The sequence below is a fragment of the Marmota marmota genome, unplaced genomic scaffold, assembly GCF_001458135.2.
Source record: "Marmota marmota marmota unplaced genomic scaffold, marMar, whole genome shotgun sequence".
NCBI lineage: Eukaryota > Metazoa > Chordata > Mammalia > Rodentia > Sciuridae > Marmota > Marmota marmota.
The window spans coordinates 1,415,305-1,435,605 of record NW_025999896.1 but is presented as its reverse complement, the minus strand read 5'-3'; the positions used below and the strand labels follow the sequence as shown (position 1 = coordinate 1,435,605).

At 42.3% G+C, this 20,301-nt stretch overlaps 1 protein-coding gene across 6 annotated transcripts; it reads left to right on the top strand.

Moving 5' to 3' along the window:
* Window positions 1-3,817: 3,817 nt before the first annotated feature.
* Aurkb (aurora kinase B) lies at window positions 3,818-8,997 on the top strand. 6 transcript variants are annotated; one of them, XM_048798031.1, is made up of 9 exons: window positions 3,818-3,929; window positions 4,217-4,309; window positions 6,288-6,451; window positions 6,557-6,608; window positions 6,796-6,987; window positions 7,188-7,326; window positions 7,428-7,576; window positions 8,354-8,528; window positions 8,689-8,997. In XM_048798031.1, the coding sequence occupies exons 2-9, from the start codon at window positions 4,278-4,280 to the stop codon at window positions 8,860-8,862; spliced, it is 1,077 nt and encodes a 358-aa protein (XP_048653988.1). In that variant the 5' UTR covers window positions 3,818-3,929; window positions 4,217-4,277; the 3' UTR covers window positions 8,863-8,997. The 6 variants fall into 6 exon arrangements, with proteins under 6 accessions (XP_048653988.1, XP_015359943.1, XP_048653991.1 ...); XM_015504457.2 differs by having other exon boundaries at window positions 3,819-3,929; window positions 6,349-6,451; XM_048798033.1 differs by having other exon boundaries at window positions 3,835-3,929; window positions 4,241-4,309.
* Window positions 8,998-20,301: the final 11,304 nt, after the last annotated feature.

The following is a 20,301-nucleotide window of genomic DNA, read 5'->3' as shown; positions in this document are numbered from 1 at the left end:
GTTGTGATGAGGGAGGAAGGGAGGAAGGAAGGAAGAAGGAAGGAAGGAAGGAAGGAAGGAAGGAAGGAAGGAAAGGGAACTGAACTGCCAAGCATGTTGGCACACAACTATAGTGCCAGCTACTCAGGAGGCAAAGGCAGAAGGATCACATGAGCCTGGCCAACAGAGAGATCCTTTTTCTTAATAAATAAATGAAAGAAACTGACATCCTGGCTTTCCAAACATTGTAGTAATCTAGACATCCTGCCCTGTCCTTTGGAACATGAAACAGTGCTGACCCTTCCTAGTCATGTGAAAGATCAGCCCCCTGACAGAAGAACAATGACATCCCCCCTCATCACAACCTTTCATTGCTTCTTGGACGGTAGAATCCATCCCACATTTAACATGATCCAAGAGATGAAAATCAAGAGGAAAAACAAAAGTTACACCAAGAGGAAATTGCTACTTTATATCATCAGAAACTGGTGAAGTTTTTTTGTTGTTGTTGTTGTTGTTTGTTTGTTTTGTTTTTTTAAGAACAAAATGGTAACATATTTGCAGGAAAATGGATTTCAAGTGTTCCTGACCAAGGAGAACAGAACACAATTTTAAACAGACTTGTATTTATTGCTGTGGTGATAGATAGGTATATATTCCAAGTGTGGTCCACAGACTGGTGCTACTTTTTTCTTTTTTTCCTCATCCAGGACAAGTATAGAATTTAAAGTAAGCATTTAGAAACTCTTATAGCATCTGTCAGAGCACTTTTTTATATGTCCTTTTTTCATATGGGCTTATGAATTTTTTGGGGGGTGGTGGTGGTGCAAGGATTGAACCCAGGGCCTTATGCATGTAAGACAAGCAGTCTACCAACTGAGCCATATCCCCAGAGTGGGCTTGTAATTTTTATGTTGTTTCAGATTTAACTTTCCAAGGCATATATATGTATTATATTTTATGAAAGTATTGACTTGTGAGAAATTGAAAATAATCAAGACTGGTCCTCCTCCACAAATCATTTGAGAAGCACTGAGGTAGATAACAGGTTTTATTCATTAATTTGGGCAGACAGGTGGGAAATTGATTTATGAAAGATGCAAATCTCAATCCTATGCTGGCCCACAAACATTCCTGAAAGGCCCCAAACTGTTCTAATACAATGTGCAAGTAGAAATTTAAAGATTCCAGGGGATAGAGATACTGTATTGGATCTAGAGATACTGTATTGGATCTATCAGGCATAATCCACCTCTGTAATCTGTCCCCTGACAGGTTTAAGAAATGTCTTCCTAAAGTAGGTCATGAGGAATACAGTATTCTCCAAGTAATAGAACTTTTATAAAAAAATGCTTCCTTAGCTGGTCTCTTTATGACTAATGAGTTGGTAAAAGAGTTGCAATAAAAATAGAGTCCCTGATCTTGGGAAGTGAGGTTGAGCTGACCCTAAGTAAAAAGAGTGTGTACCTTCAGTAGTGAAATGGTGTTTCACAAATGGCAGTAATGATGGCCTTGATCATCAACTCTTTGGAAATGCTTCATCATACACAGATCTCTGACTTTTCAAATTAATCTTGGGCTCCCTAGAACAAACCTGTAGGCAATTGAGGCATACACTTATTTCTACCAGCTTCCCCTTGCTTTTTTGAGGACAAGCTTGATCCTTGTCCTCAGTGCCAATTCAGGCCAATTTAATAATGAGGACAGAGAAAAGGGAAAAGAAGTTTTATTGCTTTGCTAGCAAAAGAGAAACACAGGGGATTCTTGTCCCTGAGGCTGTGATTCTGCCCATCAGGGAAACAGAGGGCTTTTAAAGAAGCTCTTCAAAGGCTGCATTCCAAGTGTGCCCTGACAGGGGGTCCCAGGTGCACTCTGAAGGTGTGTTGAAATTCACTTCTTAGATCCTCTGGCAGATATCTTCTTCCTGTGGTGGATGAGTTCAAGCACAATTAATTAGGGGAAGAAAAGAAAACACTTTCTCCCTAATCTTGTTAGGGATAGGGAGAAGAACGCGTCTTTTTAAAAAGAAACCTCAGAGCAAGGAGGGCTATATTCAAATGGTAAAGTGGACCACTGTTACACTTTCACCCTAGCAGCTGGGAGAGATGCTGACTTTACCAGCCTCCTTTGCAGCAGTCTTGTGACACAATTCTCACCAACAAGGAATCTATTGAGTGCTTCTCAAAATCTGCTTTTCATAATAAAAGGAACAACCAGGCATGGTGGCACAGGCCAAGCAATTCGAGAAGCTAGGCAGGAGGTTGGCAAGTTCAAGGCCAACCTCAGCAATTCAGCTACACCCTAAGCAGTTTCGTGAAACATTGTCCCAAAATAAGAAATAGAAGGGCTATGGTTGTGGCTCAGTGGTAGAGTGCTTGCCTAGCATGTGCGAGGCACTGGGTTCAAGTCTCAGCACCATATATATATATATAAATAAATAAAGGTCCGTCAATAATTAATAAAAAATATTATTAAGAAATAGAGCTGGAGATGTAGATCTGTGATAAAGTGCCCCTGGGTTCAATTTCCAGTACCTAAATAAATAAATAAAAATAAGGAAAAGACCCTATCTTGCAAATAAGGGAAGTCTTAAGAGAATTCTTGAGTACAAAAAAGGCCAATCCAGGTCTCTAACCTTGTTCAGATTACAGACACACAGTACAACTACACTACACAGAATGGGGAGGCAGGTGGTTCCTCCAGGAGAGGAAAAAAAAGGGAAGGCTGCTAGATAGGGCATACAAATATACACTAGGTATTATTTCATAGAAGGCCCTGTTTTGTTTTTTTCTTTTTGTAGCCGAGATTGAACCCAAGGGCCTGTACCACTGAACCATATCCTCAGCCCTTTTTATTTTGAGACAGGGTCTCAATAAATTGCTTAGGGCCTCACTAAATGCTGAGACTGGCCTTGAGCTTGCAATCCTCCTACCTCACCCTCCAGAGTCACTGGGATTACAGTTATGCACCACCCAGCCAGAGCTAATATGTTTTAATTTAACCCATGAATGAAATTTGAGGGTGAGAAAAGGGTGGGGAGCTGAGGGGGAAAAAAAAAAAGCGAGGCAAGAAGCAATGAAAATAGACCCAAGCAACATGCCAGGTATCTGAGGACCAACAGAGAAAGATCCACTGGTGGAAAATTCCTCCTAGGAACATAAAGGACTTATTAGATCAAAATAGTAAATCCATAAGAATAAACAAACACACAAAGGGACAGTAAGAGAGCCCAGAAATAGAGTCAAGAACAATTGATACTCAAATAACCATAGGTTCTGCATCCAGGACTCAAACCAATTGTGGATCCAAAAGAAAAAAAAATCTATACTGAATATGTACAGACTTTTTGCATCATTATTCCCTAACCAATATAGTATTACAACTATTGACACAGCATTTATATTGTATTAGGTTTCTTAAGTAATCTAGAGATGATTTAACCTAGACTTCAGAATGTGTAGGTTCTATGCAAATATGACGCCATTTTATACAAGGATGTCTAGGCAGCGTGTGTGTTTTTGGTGTCCAGGAACCAATCACCCACAAATAACTAGAGACGCCTGAATACACGATGATTTTTATTATTAAGGGCAGCATTTCAAACTATTGGGAATAGGGTAGTTTGTTTTAACCAATGGCGTTGGCATAATTGGCTCTCTCCATCTGATAGAAAACAAAGACTCTAGTTCCTACAGAAAGGTAAATCCCGGTCGTATTCAAAATTTTTAAAATGAAAGAAAACGTCTGGGGAGACGTCTCGGGAAACTTTGCTAAGCTCGAACCCAGCGCGCGGTAGCTCGCTCATTGGCTGCTCACGCCTACGTCACAGGACGGATGTAGCCAATGGGGCCGGGGCGGGAGATTTGAAAGTGCCTCGGCAAAGCTGCGACCAGGCAGATTCAGTCGTTTTTTGCGGACGACGGGGACAGTAGCTGTGCCACGGGCTCCGGGTGAGCTGCTTTCCTTTCGCGGGCCCTGAGCTGGGAGAGGGCAGGTGATGAGGCAGATCAGGCGGTCCGTTGGTGGGCCCGCGCGCACTCGGCCAGGCTGCTGAGCGTTCAAGGATAGAGAGAGGGTCCGGAAAGTGGGTGGGACAGCGAGCAGGGCGGGGGCGCTGAGAGCGGAGCCCAGAAGCCTAAAGGCAGACCTCCCTTCCTCCAGCCCAGGCTAGCATTTCCGGTTAGGTCGGTCCGACCTCTCTCTTTTCCTCTCTCACTCTTTTCTCTGCTTTTCACAGCTCTGTTTTCCCTTCTCCACCCAGCTCTCCTCCTACTTTCTAAGGATGGCCCAGAAGGAGAATGCCTACCCCTGGCCTTACGGCCGGCAGACGGTAAGGCCCTTTCCACCTTTCCGGCCACTTCCCCACCCCCCATTCACACTCCGGGCTAGGAGAGTTCCTACTTGGAGAGTTCGAGTCCTGCAGAGGACGATCCTCTAAGCCCTTTTCTTCCCTGTTGCGCTCCTACCTATGAGCCCCAAGAGTTTGCTGCATGCAGGAACTGATCTGGTCATTTGCCAGCCAAATGTTGTCAACTTCAATAGTGACTCTCTCACCCCTTGAGGATTTTTGTAGAGCTGAGCCTACTTGTCACAGGAAAATTATATCTGGGCCTGAACAGGCAAGGTTTGGTCTGCGGGCCATGATTCCCCGTCATCATCCTGAAAAAATAAACTGGGCAGAGAATTGATTCTGGAAGAACATAGATAAAGTTATTGTTTAAAATGTCCAGTCTAAAAATAATCCTTTGGAATTTATTTTCAATGGTTGTGATTGAACCCATGCCTCAGTGTATGCTAGGAAAGCACTCTATCACTGAACTACTTCCCCAGCCCTTGAATTTGCTTTAATGATAGGTATGAAGTAAGGATCCAAATAGATTTATTTTTCAGTTATCCAAACATCTTTCATTGAAGAGTCTACCCTCTGATTTTATTTTTTGTTTGTTTGTTTGTTTTTGATACCAAAAATGAAACATAAGAGGACTTTATACCACTGAGCTACTTCCCCAGCCCATTTTATTTTTTGTTATATATGACAGCAGAATGCATTTCAGTTTGTAGTACACAATTTTTCATGTCTCTGGTTGTACGCAAAGTAGAGTCACACCATTTGTGTCTTCATACATGTACTTAGGGTAATTCCCCCCTGCCCCTTTAATTTTGAGACAGACAGAGTCTCACTAACTTGCTGAGTCTGGCCTTGAACTTGTGATCCTACAGGTATAGCCTTCTAAGTCACTGGGATTAGAGGTGTGCATACAACCAAATCTTGCTTACCCTTTGATTTGAAATGTCATATAATATTTCCACGTAGATGTGAAAATAGTCTATTTCTGGACTATATTGTGTGTAGTATAGATTGACAAATAACCAAGCTGATAGTTGATAACCAACTATCAGCTTGGTTATTTGTCAATCTTATACTAATATCACTGGGAACAGACTTTTAGGGTCACTGGAGGCTTTCTTCTCTTGGCTGAAGAAGGAAAGAGTCCTGCACAGGCTTTGCTCCCTGGTGTTGGAACTTGGCATCCTAGAGAGTCCATGTGTTCCCTTGCCACCTGCTTATTCCCTCATGGGATACAAAGTAAGGCTCACAAGAGTGGAGTCTGAAAGAGAAACCGTTGTCACTTTTGCCTTAGTCATTCCCAAAAGAAAGTGTGTCTCTGACAAGTTAAAAGTGAAGAAGTGGTCCAAGGCCATTGGAATAGACCATGGTGTCTCTAAAGCCTATTGTAGAGAATTACATACTGATGTTTGCTGCAACATTCAAGTCTTCAAGGACCTTATTCAAGCCTTAATGGTCTGAGCTTTTTAAAGGACTTTGAGAAAGCCTCTGTGTTAAATTCATTGAATTGTGGATGTTCATTGACCCCACCCTCTGCTGTCCCATGGGATTGGAGGCTGGGTGAATGAGTATGATGATACAGACAGGACTATACAGGTTGGACAGTTTTGTGCTTCAGAAAGTAATGTGGACCAAAACCAAAAAGGTGAAATGTTTGATGTTAATCTTAGATTGTTTATTAGTAACCCATTTTACTTATTTATTTATATTTATTTAATTAGTTAGTTTTCAATCAATATTTATATGTGGTGCTGAGAATCAAACCCAGTGCCTTACACATGCTAGGTAAGTGCTCTACCACTGTGCTATGAGTCTAGTGCCTTAGTAACCCATTTTAATGTGCAGCAATAAATAGAATCTTGAAACTACGGAGCCAGATTGTAGTTATCAGTGTTTTTCTTTGAACTAGGGGTGGAAGGGTGGGTGGCTCTTTAGCAAGTAGATGAAATGCTGCTTGCAGCACATTCCAGCCTGGTCTCCAGGACAAAGGCATCCTCAGAGCTACCCCTGCTCCTTCTCAGTCTCAATCGGGCCTGAACACCCTACCCCAGAGGGTCCTCCGGAAGGAGCCTGCCACCCCATCTGCACTTGTCCTCATGAGTCGCCCCAACGGCCTGCCCACAGGTAACTGGGAAAAGAGGAAGAAGATTGACCACAGGGGCTAGATCTGAGAGGGTTTAGGGGTGAGAATATGAAAAGAGGGCCTCAACTTACCTGCTCTCTCCTTAGCTGCCCATGGCCAGAAGGTGAGAGAAAATAGCATTGGCGTGCGCAACTCCAGGTAAGTTCTCAAGCCTGGGGGTGGAGGGTGGGATGAGATGGTGAAGAGGCAGGAAATGGGGGAAGTAAAACCTAAAGGCTGGGGGAGTAGTGATGAAGAGAATGGGGTTCAGGGAGGGAGGGAAAGCATACACCTTAGAGGGTAGACAAGTGAGCACTGAGCTGCCTGCCCCCCCACTTTCTCATAGACAGCCCCTCACAATCAACGACTTTGAGATTGGGCGTCCTCTGGGCAAAGGCAAATTTGGAAATGTGTACTTGGCTCGAGAGAAGAAAAGTCATTTCATTGTGGCACTCAAGGTCCTCTTCAAGTCCCAGATCGAGAAGGAAGGTGTGGAACACCAGCTGCGCAGGGAGATCGAAATCCAGGCCCATTTGCAGTATGTTCCCACCTAGGAACCTAACCCCATTTGTGCCCTTACCCCAGATTGCTGTCTCTTAGCTGTGACCAGTGAGCCCCCTTTAGTTCTCAGTGTGGGTCAGCTATCCCAGCTCCCCCTATCTACTCCTATCCCTGGTCCATGTGTGACCCTAGTTCAACCCATTGGGTCCTGTCTTCTTACCGGTTCTCTTCTCGCAGGCATCCCAACATCTTGCGGCTCTACAACTATTTTTATGATCGGAGGAGGATCTACTTGATTCTGGAGTATGCCCCCCGGGGAGAGCTCTACAAGGAGCTACAGAAGTGCCGCACTTTTGATGAGCAACGAACAGCCACGGTCGGGGCGGGTGGGCACCTGGGTCTCCAGCCAGGGGTTTGGAGGCTGGGGATATGTGGCTTATAGCTGGAGGCCTAACTGCCTGTTGTTGACCCTCTCAGATCATGGAGGAGTTGGCGGATGCTCTGATATACTGCCATGGGAAAAAGGTGATTCACAGAGATATAAAGCCAGAAAATCTGCTTTTAGGGCTCCAAGGTGAGCTGAAGATTGCGGACTTTGGCTGGTCGGTGCATGCTCCCTCTCTGAGGTATGATGGCTGGGGCAAGGGTTGGGGGAGCCCTGACATAAGGCTGCAGCATTCTACATAAAACCCCTTCAAATCTTATTACCCAGATGTTGGGATTTGTCCTCACATAACAGACTCAAACAGTTTGGTTGTCCCCATGACAAAGGTTTTCTACTTGATATATTGGGACCCTTTTGCCATATCACTGAGAAAACTCTCAAACATTTTTTAGGGCCTTACAAATGCTAGGCAAGCAACTTACTACTGAGCTACATTTCCAGTCCTTTTTATTTTTTATTTTGAGGTAGAATCTCACTCAATTGCTCAGGACCTTGCTAAATTGTCAAGTCTGGCCTTGAATTTCCCATCCTCCTACCTTAGCCTCCTGAATCAGTGGGATTGCAGTCCTGCGCCACCATGCCTGACTATCCATTGTCATTGTTCCTGATTTCATGGTATTGCATAGTAGAGATGTAACCTCAGTTATTTAATCAGAACATTCTTGGTGGGCATTAGAGATGTCTCCATTTTTTCTTTAATTTCAAGATGAGTATTGCTTTTATGTCAGATTATTTTATTAGGATACATCCCTCAGTGTGGCAATGAGGGGCAGTGGGTAGGCCAACCTCTGGTGCTTTGGTTTATTTCATCACCCAGCTCTACCCAGTGTTGCTGTCTGGTTTGGCTGGAACACTCTCCTGGTGCATCTGGGTGACAGTTGGTACCCAGCCATCAGGCAGCAGGGAGAGGAAAGTCTGTCTGATCTGAGACTCATGCCCGCTTTCTTCATCCCCCCAGGAGGAAGACAATGTGTGGTACCCTGGACTACCTGCCCCCAGAGATGATTGAGGGGCGCACACACAATGAGAAGGTAGATCTCTGGTGCATCGGGATACTCTGCTATGAGCTGCTGGTGGGGAACCCACCCTTCGAGAGTGCCTCACACAATGAGACCTATCGGAGGATCGTCAAGGTAAGAGGGCTGCCTGGGGCTCTGTCAGCTTCAGAGGCTGGGACTGACTGTAGACAGAATGGATGTACTTGGCCCTGCGCAAGTCTCTGAATAGAGTAGGTAATCAAGGAAAGTAACCATGGTGACAAATGCCATCTTTTTCCTTTCTCCACACTTGTAGGTGGACCTGAAGTTCCCTCCTTCTATGCCCGCAGGGGCCCAGGACCTCATCTGCAAGCTGCTCAAACATAACCCCTCTGAAAGGCTGCCCCTGGCCCAGGTCTCAGCTCACCCTTGGGTCCGGGCCCATTCGCGGAGGGTGCTGCCTCCCTCTGCCCCTCGTTCTGTCCCCTGATCATCTCTGTCATTTACTTGGTTGTATCTGTTTGTATGTCTGTGTGTGTTCAGGGGGAGAAGGAGCCCTAGCCTGTACCCTTATCTGTCTTCTACCTCCTTTTTATTTAATAAAGGCTGGAGCTTTTTGTACTGATGAATGTAGAGGTTCTGGGTGGAGGCTTTGCTGTTGAGGAAGCTGTCCCTTAGGGCAAGGAGGGAGCACCTATCCTGGGTGGTAGGGAGTGACACTGCATCATTATCTCTGGTAACTTCCCACCCTCCCAGCTCCCAGCCACCCCCACACACCCACTTCTTGGCCCTACTTTGATTCGCAGAACATGGGGGTAATTAGGGGACCTTAGCTCCCCACTGCTACACTTGATCTCTACCTGCCTTTTCCTGACTTGTAGTGTTTTCCTCTCCTGGCTCATTCATTGCCAACTTAGGAGTGAACTGAGTATGTCTGTAACCTATTATTTGTCAGTTTTTGTTTGTTTTACTGTGCTGGCTATGTCTCTCATAGGAATGAATAGAAGTAATATACGTTTTTTTGTTTGTTCACAGTGCTGGGGATGAAAACCAGGGACTTGAGCCTGGTAGGAAAGTCCTCTACCACTGAGCTAGTAGTCCTTGCCATAGGGTTTTGTTTGTTTTTTTGTTTTGTTTTTTTGAGACAAGGTCTGGCTCTGCTGTCCAAGCTGGCCTTAAACTCCTGGGCTCAGGCAATCCTTCTGCTCCAGCCTCCTAAGTAGCTGGGACTTATAGGGCTTAACTCTGCCCAGTTATTTTTTTAGGTTTTTAATAGACAATCCTTCATCAGGAAGGAAGGTCTAGTCTACTCTAGTTCACTAGTGATCTTTTCTTTAAAGCAGATTTTCTGTATCATGAGTCAGAGTTGATTTTTTCCCTCTTTTTATTGATGCATTATAATTATACATAACAGAGGGATTTGTTATAATATATAAATACGTACACACAATAAAACAGTATAATTTTAATCAATTTTATTCCCCAATATCTCCTCTTTCCCACCTCTCCCTCCCCCTGATCCCCTTATTCTATTCTCCTGATCTCCCTTCCATTTTTTTTTTAAATTTGTTCTAATTAGTTCTATATGACAGTAGAATGCATTTTGACACATTGTACACAAATGGAGCACTGCTTCTCATTCCTCGGGCTATACAGGGTGCAGAGTCACACCAGTAGTGTAATACATGTATACAGGGTATAATGTCTGTCTTATTCTGCCGTCCTTTCCATCCCCACAACTCTACCCCTCCCCACACTTACCTCTGCACAATCCAAAGTTCTTTCTTTCTTCCTTACCCCGCCCCAGAGTTGAGTTTCATCAAATGCTTTCTCTGCATATATTATTTGTTTTTTTCAATCCATGTGATGAATGCCTCAATAAATTTTCTTATTTTTATTTTATCCTAATTATGCATTCTATCTTGGATTCCTAGGGCTGCTATTATAAATGACTTAAACTTGATGGTTTAAAGCAATAGAAATTTATTCTCTCACAGTTCTGGAAGCCCTTGGCCTGAAATCAAGATGTTAGGGGTATCCTGCTCTCTCTGAAGGCTCTAGAGAGAATCCTTCTTTGCCACTTTCAGCATCAGATGATTCCAGCATTTCTTTATAACTCTGGTCTCTGTCTCCATCTTCACATGGCCTTCCCTCTCCTCTCCTCTCTCTCTCCTCTGTGCTTTTTTTAAAAATTATATTTAGTTGTAGATGGACACAATGCTTTTATTTATTCTTTATGTAATGCTGAGGATTGAACCCAGTGCCTCACATGTGCTAGGCAAGAGCTCTGCCACTGAGCCACAACGCCAACCCCTCTTCTGTGCCTTTTAAGAACACAAGTCATTTGACTTAGGGCTTTCCCAGATAATCCAAGGTGATTTCACCTTAAGACCTTTAATTACATCTCCTGAGACCCGTTTTCCCCTCAAAATGTCACATTTATAAATTCTTGGGATTAGGATGTAGACATGTTTATGGGAACACTATGTAATCCATTATACATGCTAATAGATTAGAACAAATGAATGATATGCCAAAGATTCTCTTTTATTTTTAAGAAATTTTCCCGGGCTGGGGTTGTGGCTCAGTTGTAGAGCGCTCGCCTAGCACGCATAAGGCCCTGGGTTCAGTCTTCAGCACCACATATAAATAAAAAAAAAAAAGATCCATTTACAACTAAAAATATTAATAAATAAATAAACAAAATAAAGGTATTGTCTCAACTACAACTAAAAAAAATATGAAAAGAAATCTTCCTATTTCCATCTCAGAGACTAGTAATTTCAAGTCTTTTCACTATTTTGTTTTGCTTTGCTTTTGGCATTTACTATAAGCAGATGCTTCTCAATTTACTGGTGTTAGTTACATCCTGATAGACTCATCAGAAGTCAAAAAAAAATTGTAAGCTGAAAAATGCCTTTAATTGCTAACCTATATGAAACATCAATAGTGTGCCCAGCCACTTTAACTGAGAAAACTTACTTTAGCCTACAGTTCAGCAAAATCCTCTGACCTATTTTATAACAAAGTGTTAAATAATCCATAATTTGCTGAATACTGAAAGTGAAAAATAGTTATATTGGAACACTTTGGCACCATCAAAAAATTGGAAGTCAGGCCATTGTGAGACATCTGTATTTCTAAATCACATGCTTCTGTTGTTTCTTAAGTTTTCACTTTTAGACATTACCTATTATTTTCTCATTATAAAATTTTGGGGTTGGAGGAAGAGCTCAGTGGTAAGCTAAGCACAGGCCTTGGGCTGAATCCCCAGCATTGGGAAATTAAAAAAAAGATTTTATTCTTTCATCCCACTACCACCATCCATGTGTACATTTTCTGTCACAACAGCCTTCTGATGTAGTTACATCGTAATTTTGGTTAGATTTATTCATTTGACAATAGTTACTGAGTACATTCTATGTTCTAGGCACTATTCTAGAGGCTGAGAGTGAAGCAATGGATAAAAGAAGAAATTGGGGACAGAGCTCAGTGGTAGAGTGCTGGTCTAGCATGCTCCAGACCCTGGGTTCAATCCTCAGCAATGCAAAAACCAATAATAATCCTTTGCTCACAAAGCTTACATATTTAAAAGGGCAAATGCCCAGTGTTTATATCATCACTAAGAAGTTAACAGGCTGACACAAGCAGCATTATATTGTTGACCATCCCTGAAAGTCAGTTATCTGGTTATCATTTGGTCAGTAAATATATTACTAATCTATCTACAAACTCTCCCCCAGTCTAAGCACCCAAAGCTATACATATTCATCAAAATATTCCCTAGTGGCGGGCACCTGTAATCCCAGGAGCTTGGGAGCCTGAGGCAGGAGGATCGCCAGTTCAAAGCCAGCCTCAGCAATTTAACAAGGCCCCCAGCAACTCAGTGAGAACCTCCCTGTCTCTAAATTAAATACAAAATAGGGCTGGGGGTCTGGCTCAATGGTCAAGTGCTCCTGGGTTCAACTCCTGGTACCCCAAAAAAGCAAAATATTTCACTGTACCACACAGGCCTAAAATATAGTGTATTTTGTTATTATTCAGTTCTCAATATTCTTTGCTGACTATTGCCAGTTCCACTGATTCCGGAATGTTTGAAAAGTGTTTTTTGTTTTTTTTTTTTAATTTTTTTATGTTAATGGAACTTTATTTTATCCATTTATTTATATGTGGTGCTGAGAATGGAACCCAGTGCCTCACACTTGCTAGGCAAGTGCTCTACCATTGAGCCACAACCCCAGCCCTTGAAAGGTGTTTTAAATATTCCAGACACAGGAAACTAACCCAACCCCCACCCCCAACCCACCCTGCTTTGTGCTCTATTCCCGTTTTCCTTTACCCTCTCTACCAAGTCCCTTGAGCAGATGCCCTGTTCTTGCCACTCCTCGTCTCCATGTACCCTGGGACCTCCTTCTCCAAAGCTTGGATTTCAGCCCAGGATTGTCTCATTTTTTTTTTTTAATTTATATAAATTAAACAAGTGGATTCTCTTATGGGTGCTATGAATAAGATAAAATTCCACTTTCCAAATATCCTAATATCAGAAACATAATATCAATTGGTTTGGCAACATCTTTCTACCCTCTTTCTTTGTATTTATATTCATATCTATATACTTCCAGAAGACAGCATATTTTTAAAGGTTTTATTCATTTTATCATATCACCCAAAAACATTCATACAGAGATGACTGCAAATTAAAGACAGCATATTTTTAGCACATGGGGACTTCTTTTATGTAAATTGCATTGCACTGTATGTAATTTTTGTCACTTGCTTTTTGCCAATTTTATCTTAGAAGGTTTTGACAGTTTGGGTACATGTACTTTTTTTTTTTTTTAACATTTACTTTTTAGTTTTCGGGGGACACAACATCTTTCTTTGTATGTGGTGCTGAGGATCGAACCCTGGGCCGCACGCATGCCAGGCGAGCGTGCTACACCGCTTGAGCCACCTCCCCAGCCCCTTTTTATTTTTATTTTGAGACAGGGTCTCACTAAGTTGCTGGGTGCCTTGCTAACATGCTGAGGCTAGTCTCAAACTTTCCCTCCTCCTGCCTCAGCCTTCCAAGTTGCTGGGTTTACAGGCATGGGCCACCATTCCCACCTTTTTATTCTTTGAGATGGTCTCACACTGTCACCTAGGCTGGATTCCCTGGCCTCAGCTTTCCCAAGTACCGGGGAAAACAGGTATGTGCCACATCACCCGCTCCAGCCCCACTTTAATTATGCACAAACCCCATCGTTCTCATGCTGGTTCAAGGCACTGTCCCTTCTCTCTTGAGGATGGCAACAATCTCATAACTGTTCTCCCTCCTTCTGTTCCTGTCACTTCAAGTTTGTTAAATGCAAAGTCCAAGTCAGAGCATGCCATTCCCCTGATTAGAATCCTCCTTGGGGACTGGGGATATAGCTGAGTGGTAGTGCACCTGCTTAGCATGCACAAGGCCCAGCATCCCTCCAGCATCCTCCCCACTCCTCTCCAAATAAATAAATAAATAAATAAGCTCTCCTTTGGTTTTTCAGTGTACTTAGAATAAAACTCACACTCCACATAGTTGGCAAGGTCTCCTATGAGGGGTTTTCAACCCTGGCTGCACATTAAGCACTCCCAGACCTCACCCAAAGAAATTCAGATTTAATTGTCTGGGTTGAGGCTGGGGCACCCACATATTTTAAACCTTCTCACGTGATTTCAAGTAAGCCCTTCTTCTATAATACACCTACCTGGCCCTTCTCTACCATTCCAAGCTGGCTTTGAACTACCCTTCTTTTTCTAACTGCTGAAACCCTGGCCTCCTTCCTGCTTCTTGAACATACCCAATTAATTTTCACTCAGGGTTTTTCTACACATTCTTCCCACTATCTAGAACACTGCTTTCTGTCTTAGAATAATGAGAAGAATGGATGATCTGAGCCAAGACCTTTATCAGAGATCTGTGCTTGTTCCCTTGGAGACTTTCCTAAGAGGCTTCACCTCCTCACCCACAAGAATTCCAAGTATCTAGAGCAGGAGCCACCCACTAGTGTGATGCAGAAACATGAAATAATTCCACAGCCCACAAACTCCCTTGCATTCCACCCCACATCCCACTCAACTACATTCCAACTCAACCAACACAATAGAGTTTGTTGGGGTGAGGGGAAAAAACTGTCCTCATTGACATTTTTTCTGAGAAAGGATATCAGAATGCTGAGTCCAGCTGACTGGGGCATTCATTTATTCACCTTGGTTCAATCCCTGTGGGATTGAACCCAGGGCCTCACACATGCTGGGCAAGTACTCTACCACTGAATGTTACCATAGATCCTTTTTAAATTTTTCATTTTGAGGCAGGGTCTGGCTAAATTGCCCAGGCTAGTCTGCAACTTTCGAACCTCCTGCCTTAGCCTCCAGATCCTCTGAGATTACAGATGTGCACAATCACACCTGGCTTTGTTACAGTCTTTTAAGAAAGAGATCTGACAATGTCTAGTGAAATGTAAAACATAATACTCTCTGACCTGCAATCCTACTTGTAGAATTTATCCTGAAAAAATAAAAGCACAAATTCATAAATATAAATGACTTTGTTTGTTGTAATTTTGTTGACAGTAATGAAGACTGGAAACCACCTGATTGTCTATGAAGGGAGGATAGTTGAACAAACTGGGATATAACATCCTATGAAATATTAATTTGATGTCAGCCTGAGCAATTTAGCAAGACAGTCTCTCAAAAAATTTAAAAATTAAATTTTTTTTTAAATTAAATTTTTAATTAAATTTAATTGTTCTTAATCCAGATGTCTATCTACTGACTTGAAGGTTATATCCATGATGTATTTGGCAAGAAATGCTGGTTGTAGAGAGCACTATTTTTATTTACTTATTTATTGGTACTAGGGATTTAACCCAGAGCTGCTTTACCACTGAGCTATATCCCCAGTCCTTTTATTTTATTTTATTTATTTTGAGACAGGTTCTCACTAAGTTGCTAAGGATCTCACTAATTTGCTGAGGCTGGCTTTGAACTTGGTCCACAATGTGGACCTGAGCTATGTGAACTTGCAATCCTCCTGTCTCAGCCTCAGGTACTCGGATTACAGTTGTGAGCCTCTGTACCCAGCTACAATACCATTTTTAGAACAAACAAGGGAATTTTATATTTGTGTGAAATGGGAGGGGGTGTCCATGGAAGAATATACATCAGGCTGTTAACTCACTCAGGCACAGACAGGCAGTAGTTCACCCATCCACAGTTATTCTCTGCTTCTTTTGGTCTTGTGTCCACCTCCTCCCATCCTGGCAGCTGAGCTCAGTGACTTATTTTTGTGTATTTTATTTAGAGACAGGGTCTTAGTGAGTTTGTTTAGTGCCTTCCTTTTTGCAGAAGCTGGCTTTGAATTCTCGATTCTCCTGTGTTAACCTTTTGAGCTGCTGGGATTACAGGCTGTCAAAGTGTGGCAGTTCTTGGCCTTCACCTGTTGCCTGGTGATGATGAACAGTGCCAGGAGTAGACCATCTTCCCAGCCCCTGTTGTCACCTCTGTTAACAAACCTAACACCGTTAAGGAAGCTTGGGTTTTTGGACCCAGAGTTGTAGAAATGAGCACCAGACCCTGAAAGAATTTAAGTATAGGCAAGGATTTATTAGGGACTTTTGGTTGAGTCAGAAGGGAGTGAGCACAAGAGGGACAGGAATCCCAGGCTGACTCAAGCAAAGTACATCTGTGGGGTAGACAGGGACTCTGGCTTTTGATGTATTCCATATAGATGGGTCCTTAGTTGAGCCTACACTCTTCATCCTTCTTTATGGGTCCCATGTCACATTACCATTTTTAAATCTCCACTTTAGGAGTATACTAATAAAGGTAACTGTGGGTTACTTTAGTAGCTATTCTATGCATGAATTTGTTTCTCACCTCATTGTCTTTATCATCTGAGAAATTCTGATATTATTTTCTACTTTGTCTGGATTTAGCTGACATTTCTGATGTTCAAATAAGCTCAGAAGGCTGAGCTGACTCTCTCAAACTCTCATGCCCTGTTGTGTTATCCTTCAAGATGAGTTTACTGGGTCGAACCCAAGGTTGCTTAATCACTGAGCCACATCCCCAGCCTTTCTTTCTTTTCTTTCTTCTTCTTTTTTTAATCAAACAACAACTCTTTTTAAAAATATTTTATTTCTATGTAGTGCTGAGGATCGAACCCAGTATCTCATGCATGCTAGGTGAGCACTCTATCACTGAGTCACAACCCCAGCCCAATTTTTTGTCTGTGTCAGCCTCCCAAGATGCTGGGATTACAGGCAAGTGCCACCACACCTGACTTATTTTTTACTTTGAGACAGTGTCTAAGTTGCTTAGGGCTTCACTAGTTGGCTGGCCTCAAACTAGTGATCTTTCTGATTCAACCTCCTGAACCACTGGGATTACAGGAACATGCCACTACATCCAGCTTGATTCTTTTTTTAGTAGTTTTTTTTTATAATTATTTTTTGTATATCTCAACTGATTATGTAAAAGAACAAATCTAATAGAAGAGCTGTTCTGATTTTACAGATTGTTTTTTAATGGTATGGCATGAAACAAAATTGGGTGGTCATAAATTGACTGATGCACCTACTGACCTCTAATACCCCTGCAATTGTTCAGGCTGGCCTCAAATTTATGATCCCCCTGCCTCAGCTTCCCAAGTAATTGGGATTACAAGGATGAGCCACCTCACCTGGTGTGACTACAGTTTTAAATAGGTGGCTAGAGGAGGCCTCATTGAAAAGTTACATCTGAAAAAGGGCCTGAAGGATCTGGGCACAGGGCACAGGCCTGTTATCCCAGCAGCTCGGTAGGCAGAAGCAGGAGGATCGTGAGTTCAAAGCCACACTCAGCAATGGCCAGGCACTAAGCAACTCAGTGAGACTCTGTCTCTAAATAAAATACAAAATAGGGCTGGGGATGTGGCTCAGTGGCTGAGTGCCCCTGAGTTCAACCCCCAGAATGGAAAAAAAGAGGAAGGAAGACTACCCAGGTTGAAAATTATTCTTGGCATTAAAATAAATAAATAAGGCAAAGCCCCATAACAAATAAGATAATTACACACAAAAGGACAAGTGTACAAAAGAGAAAGGGGCAGCCATGTCACTTGATGTACAAGTCTAAGAACTCCGAAAACAAAACAAAACGGAAGGTTAAAGCTGGTGTAATCCTTGCAGTGGAAAGACAGAGGCAGAACACCAAATGTTTGTATGTCTCCAGAGCAGAACAGAAAGGAATAGATGAGACCACAGACCTCACAGGCCATGGTGAGGACTTGGATTTTAATTAAGGAAACAGAGGCATTTTAAGGTTGTGAGCAGAGGACTGATATTATTATTATTATTAATTTTATTGTGATGTTGGGAATCAAGCCCAGGGCCTCATGAATGCCAGGCAAGTACTTTACCCCTGAACCACATTCCAAGTCTACATTATTTATAGTTTAAAAGATCTATAATTTATAGTTTAAAAGATCTCTCTGGCACTCTATTGAGAATAGACTGTAGAGAGGTGAGGGTAAAAGAGACCACTGGCAAAGCTACTTCAATAATCTAGGCAAGAAATGAGGTGGAGCAGGAGGAGTAGGAGCAGCAAATGAGAAGGAAACAGTGTCTATGTATTTTAGAGCAGAACCAAGCATTGGACATGAATTGTGATGAAAAGAGAAGAACCAAGAGCAACCCCAAGGCTTTTGAAAGATGGAGTTGCCATTTACTGCAAAAAGAAATCATTGTATGGCCAGGTGTGGTGGCATAGGCCTGTAATTCCAGAAACTCAGGCTGAGATAGGAGGATCATGAGTTCAAAGCCAGCCTCAGCAAAGGCGAGGCAATAAGCAACTCAGTGAGACCTGTCCCTAATATAAAATACAAAATAGGGCTGGGGATGTGGCTCAGTAGTTAAGTGCCCTGATTTCAATCCTCAGTACCGAAAAAAAAAAAAAAAAAAAAAAAAAAAAAAGAAAGAAAGAAAGAAAGAAAGAAAGAAAAATAAAAAAAGAAAGAAAGAAATCCTTAGGAAGGAATGAGGATTTGGTGGGACGGAGGTGGTGAAGGAACCAGATCATAGGAAGGATAAAGGTGGGGCTGGTCTCAGGCAGGCACAGGAATTCAAGTGCTTCCAAGATACATGCCTCTCCATCTTTTGTCTCTGGTTCTGGTTGTCACTTATCAGCCTCATCCTTTCCTGCAGTTTTCTCTTTCAGAGCTTCTACCTGGCGTGGAAGAGGTCCTGGGTTCTATCCCTTAGTGTAGAGGTGCAGGGGAGCACTGGGGAGGACTTTTATTGGTCATGCCTATGTTCTGTTCCCTTCTCTGAGACAATTTGCAGGTAGAAGTATTAAGTACTCTGATAAGCTTTGGGTCATGTGCCTATCCCTGGGCACAATAAAGGAGGCTGTCACCTCATTAATCCTCATGGAGTGAGGAATTAAAAAGTACACTTACACATTGGTTAACTGAGCACTTACCCACTAAAACCTTCAAGATGCATCTAAAACATGTTCACTTGCACAATTGTACTGTATCACACTAGGCTGAGCCATCATTACCTTATATTTGTAACCTTCTTTTCACTACCCTACCTGTCCCCGTTAGTCCCCCTGTAAACATTTCCTGCAACAGCCAATAATTCCCAAAAATGAATCCATCACATCATTCTCTTTCTGTGCTCAGCATCTCATTGTCAAGGGAGGTACTACTATCTTCTAAGGAATATACACCTAGCCCAAATATATATATAGCCTTTTTAAGACTAGAAGGAGGGTTTTTAATCAAGCAGCAGGTAAATAGAAGACAAAGACAACTGGTGTTTGTGAGTTCTTCAGGCCTAGTGAAACAGTGAGCTACTCTCATCAGAGTTGGCTGCCTAAGATGCTGGCGAGACCTGAGGGTGGGTACTGGGAAGTTCTGGCACTTGCACTTCTGAATGCAGGTGTGGCACTGCCTCAGTCTATCTCTGTGTCCATGATCAGATGACATTTTTGTACTTGGATCCAGAACTCATTTTTATGATGGCAAGCTTTGGCATGGTTTACAATTCCTTGGATTGTGTAAAGAGAAATGAACCACAACATAGGCTTGTAAGATACAGCCTCTTATAGGAAGACCTCAAGAAAACAATGAAAGGTGGGCTATAGGGGTAGGAAGAATAGTAGAATGAACTGGACATTATGACTCTATGTGCATTTATGACTAAATGACCAGTGTGATTTTACATCATGTACAACCAGAAGAATGAGAAGTTATACTCCATTTATGTATGACTTGTCAAAGTGCATTCTACTGTCATGTTATCTAATTAGAACAAATAAAGAAAACAATGAAAGGAATACAAGAACAGAATAAAGAAATTCAGGGGACTGCAAACTGCAAAGGGCAATGTTGGTGCTGGCAAAAAGCAGAAGTAAAGATTCTATAGTGACATTATCTGAGGAGATTGTGTGAAATTTTCACAAAAGGATTAGTAAACCATAAAAAAATATTTTTTTGAAAAAAGGAACATTCATATCCATTATCAGCTAAGGAGTGTTAGTGAGATGTTTTTAATAAACACCAATGTCTCAGGGTCTTGGTTATATTTTCCAATGTCTGCTGTACCATTGCACTTGAAAGAAATCTCATTTCCTAACAGGAACTACAGGGCCCCTCCCTGCATGAGGTAGCCTCTGCCTGTTTCTTCAGTTTGTGGTCCTAAATTCTCCCCCTTGATCTTTTTTTTTTTTTCCCCAACTGCCTCCTGCCCACCCCATCACCAGTTCCTTGAATATGTCAATCTTTTTTTTTTTTTTTTTTTCCTGAGATTTAGCACAACTCTTCCTTTTGCCGGGAAGGTGGCTAGCTCTTTGCGTTTCTTTTCAAATGTCTTCTCATCAAAGAGGTCTTGCTTAACTCCTTATCTAAACTAGTGCCTGTCCA

Excerpts from the sequence above, each read along its gene's own strand:
- Aurkb (XM_048798031.1), top strand. The coding sequence starts at position 4,278 with ATGCCTACCCCTGGCCTTACGGCCGGCAGACG. Across the intron at positions 6,452-6,556 it reads CCCCAACGGCCTGCCCACAG|CTGCCCATGGCCAGAAGGTG; the intron begins GTAACTGGGAAA and ends CTCTCTCCTTAG. Across the intron at positions 6,988-7,187 it reads GAAATCCAGGCCCATTTGCA|GCATCCCAACATCTTGCGGC; the intron begins GTATGTTCCCAC and ends CTCTTCTCGCAG.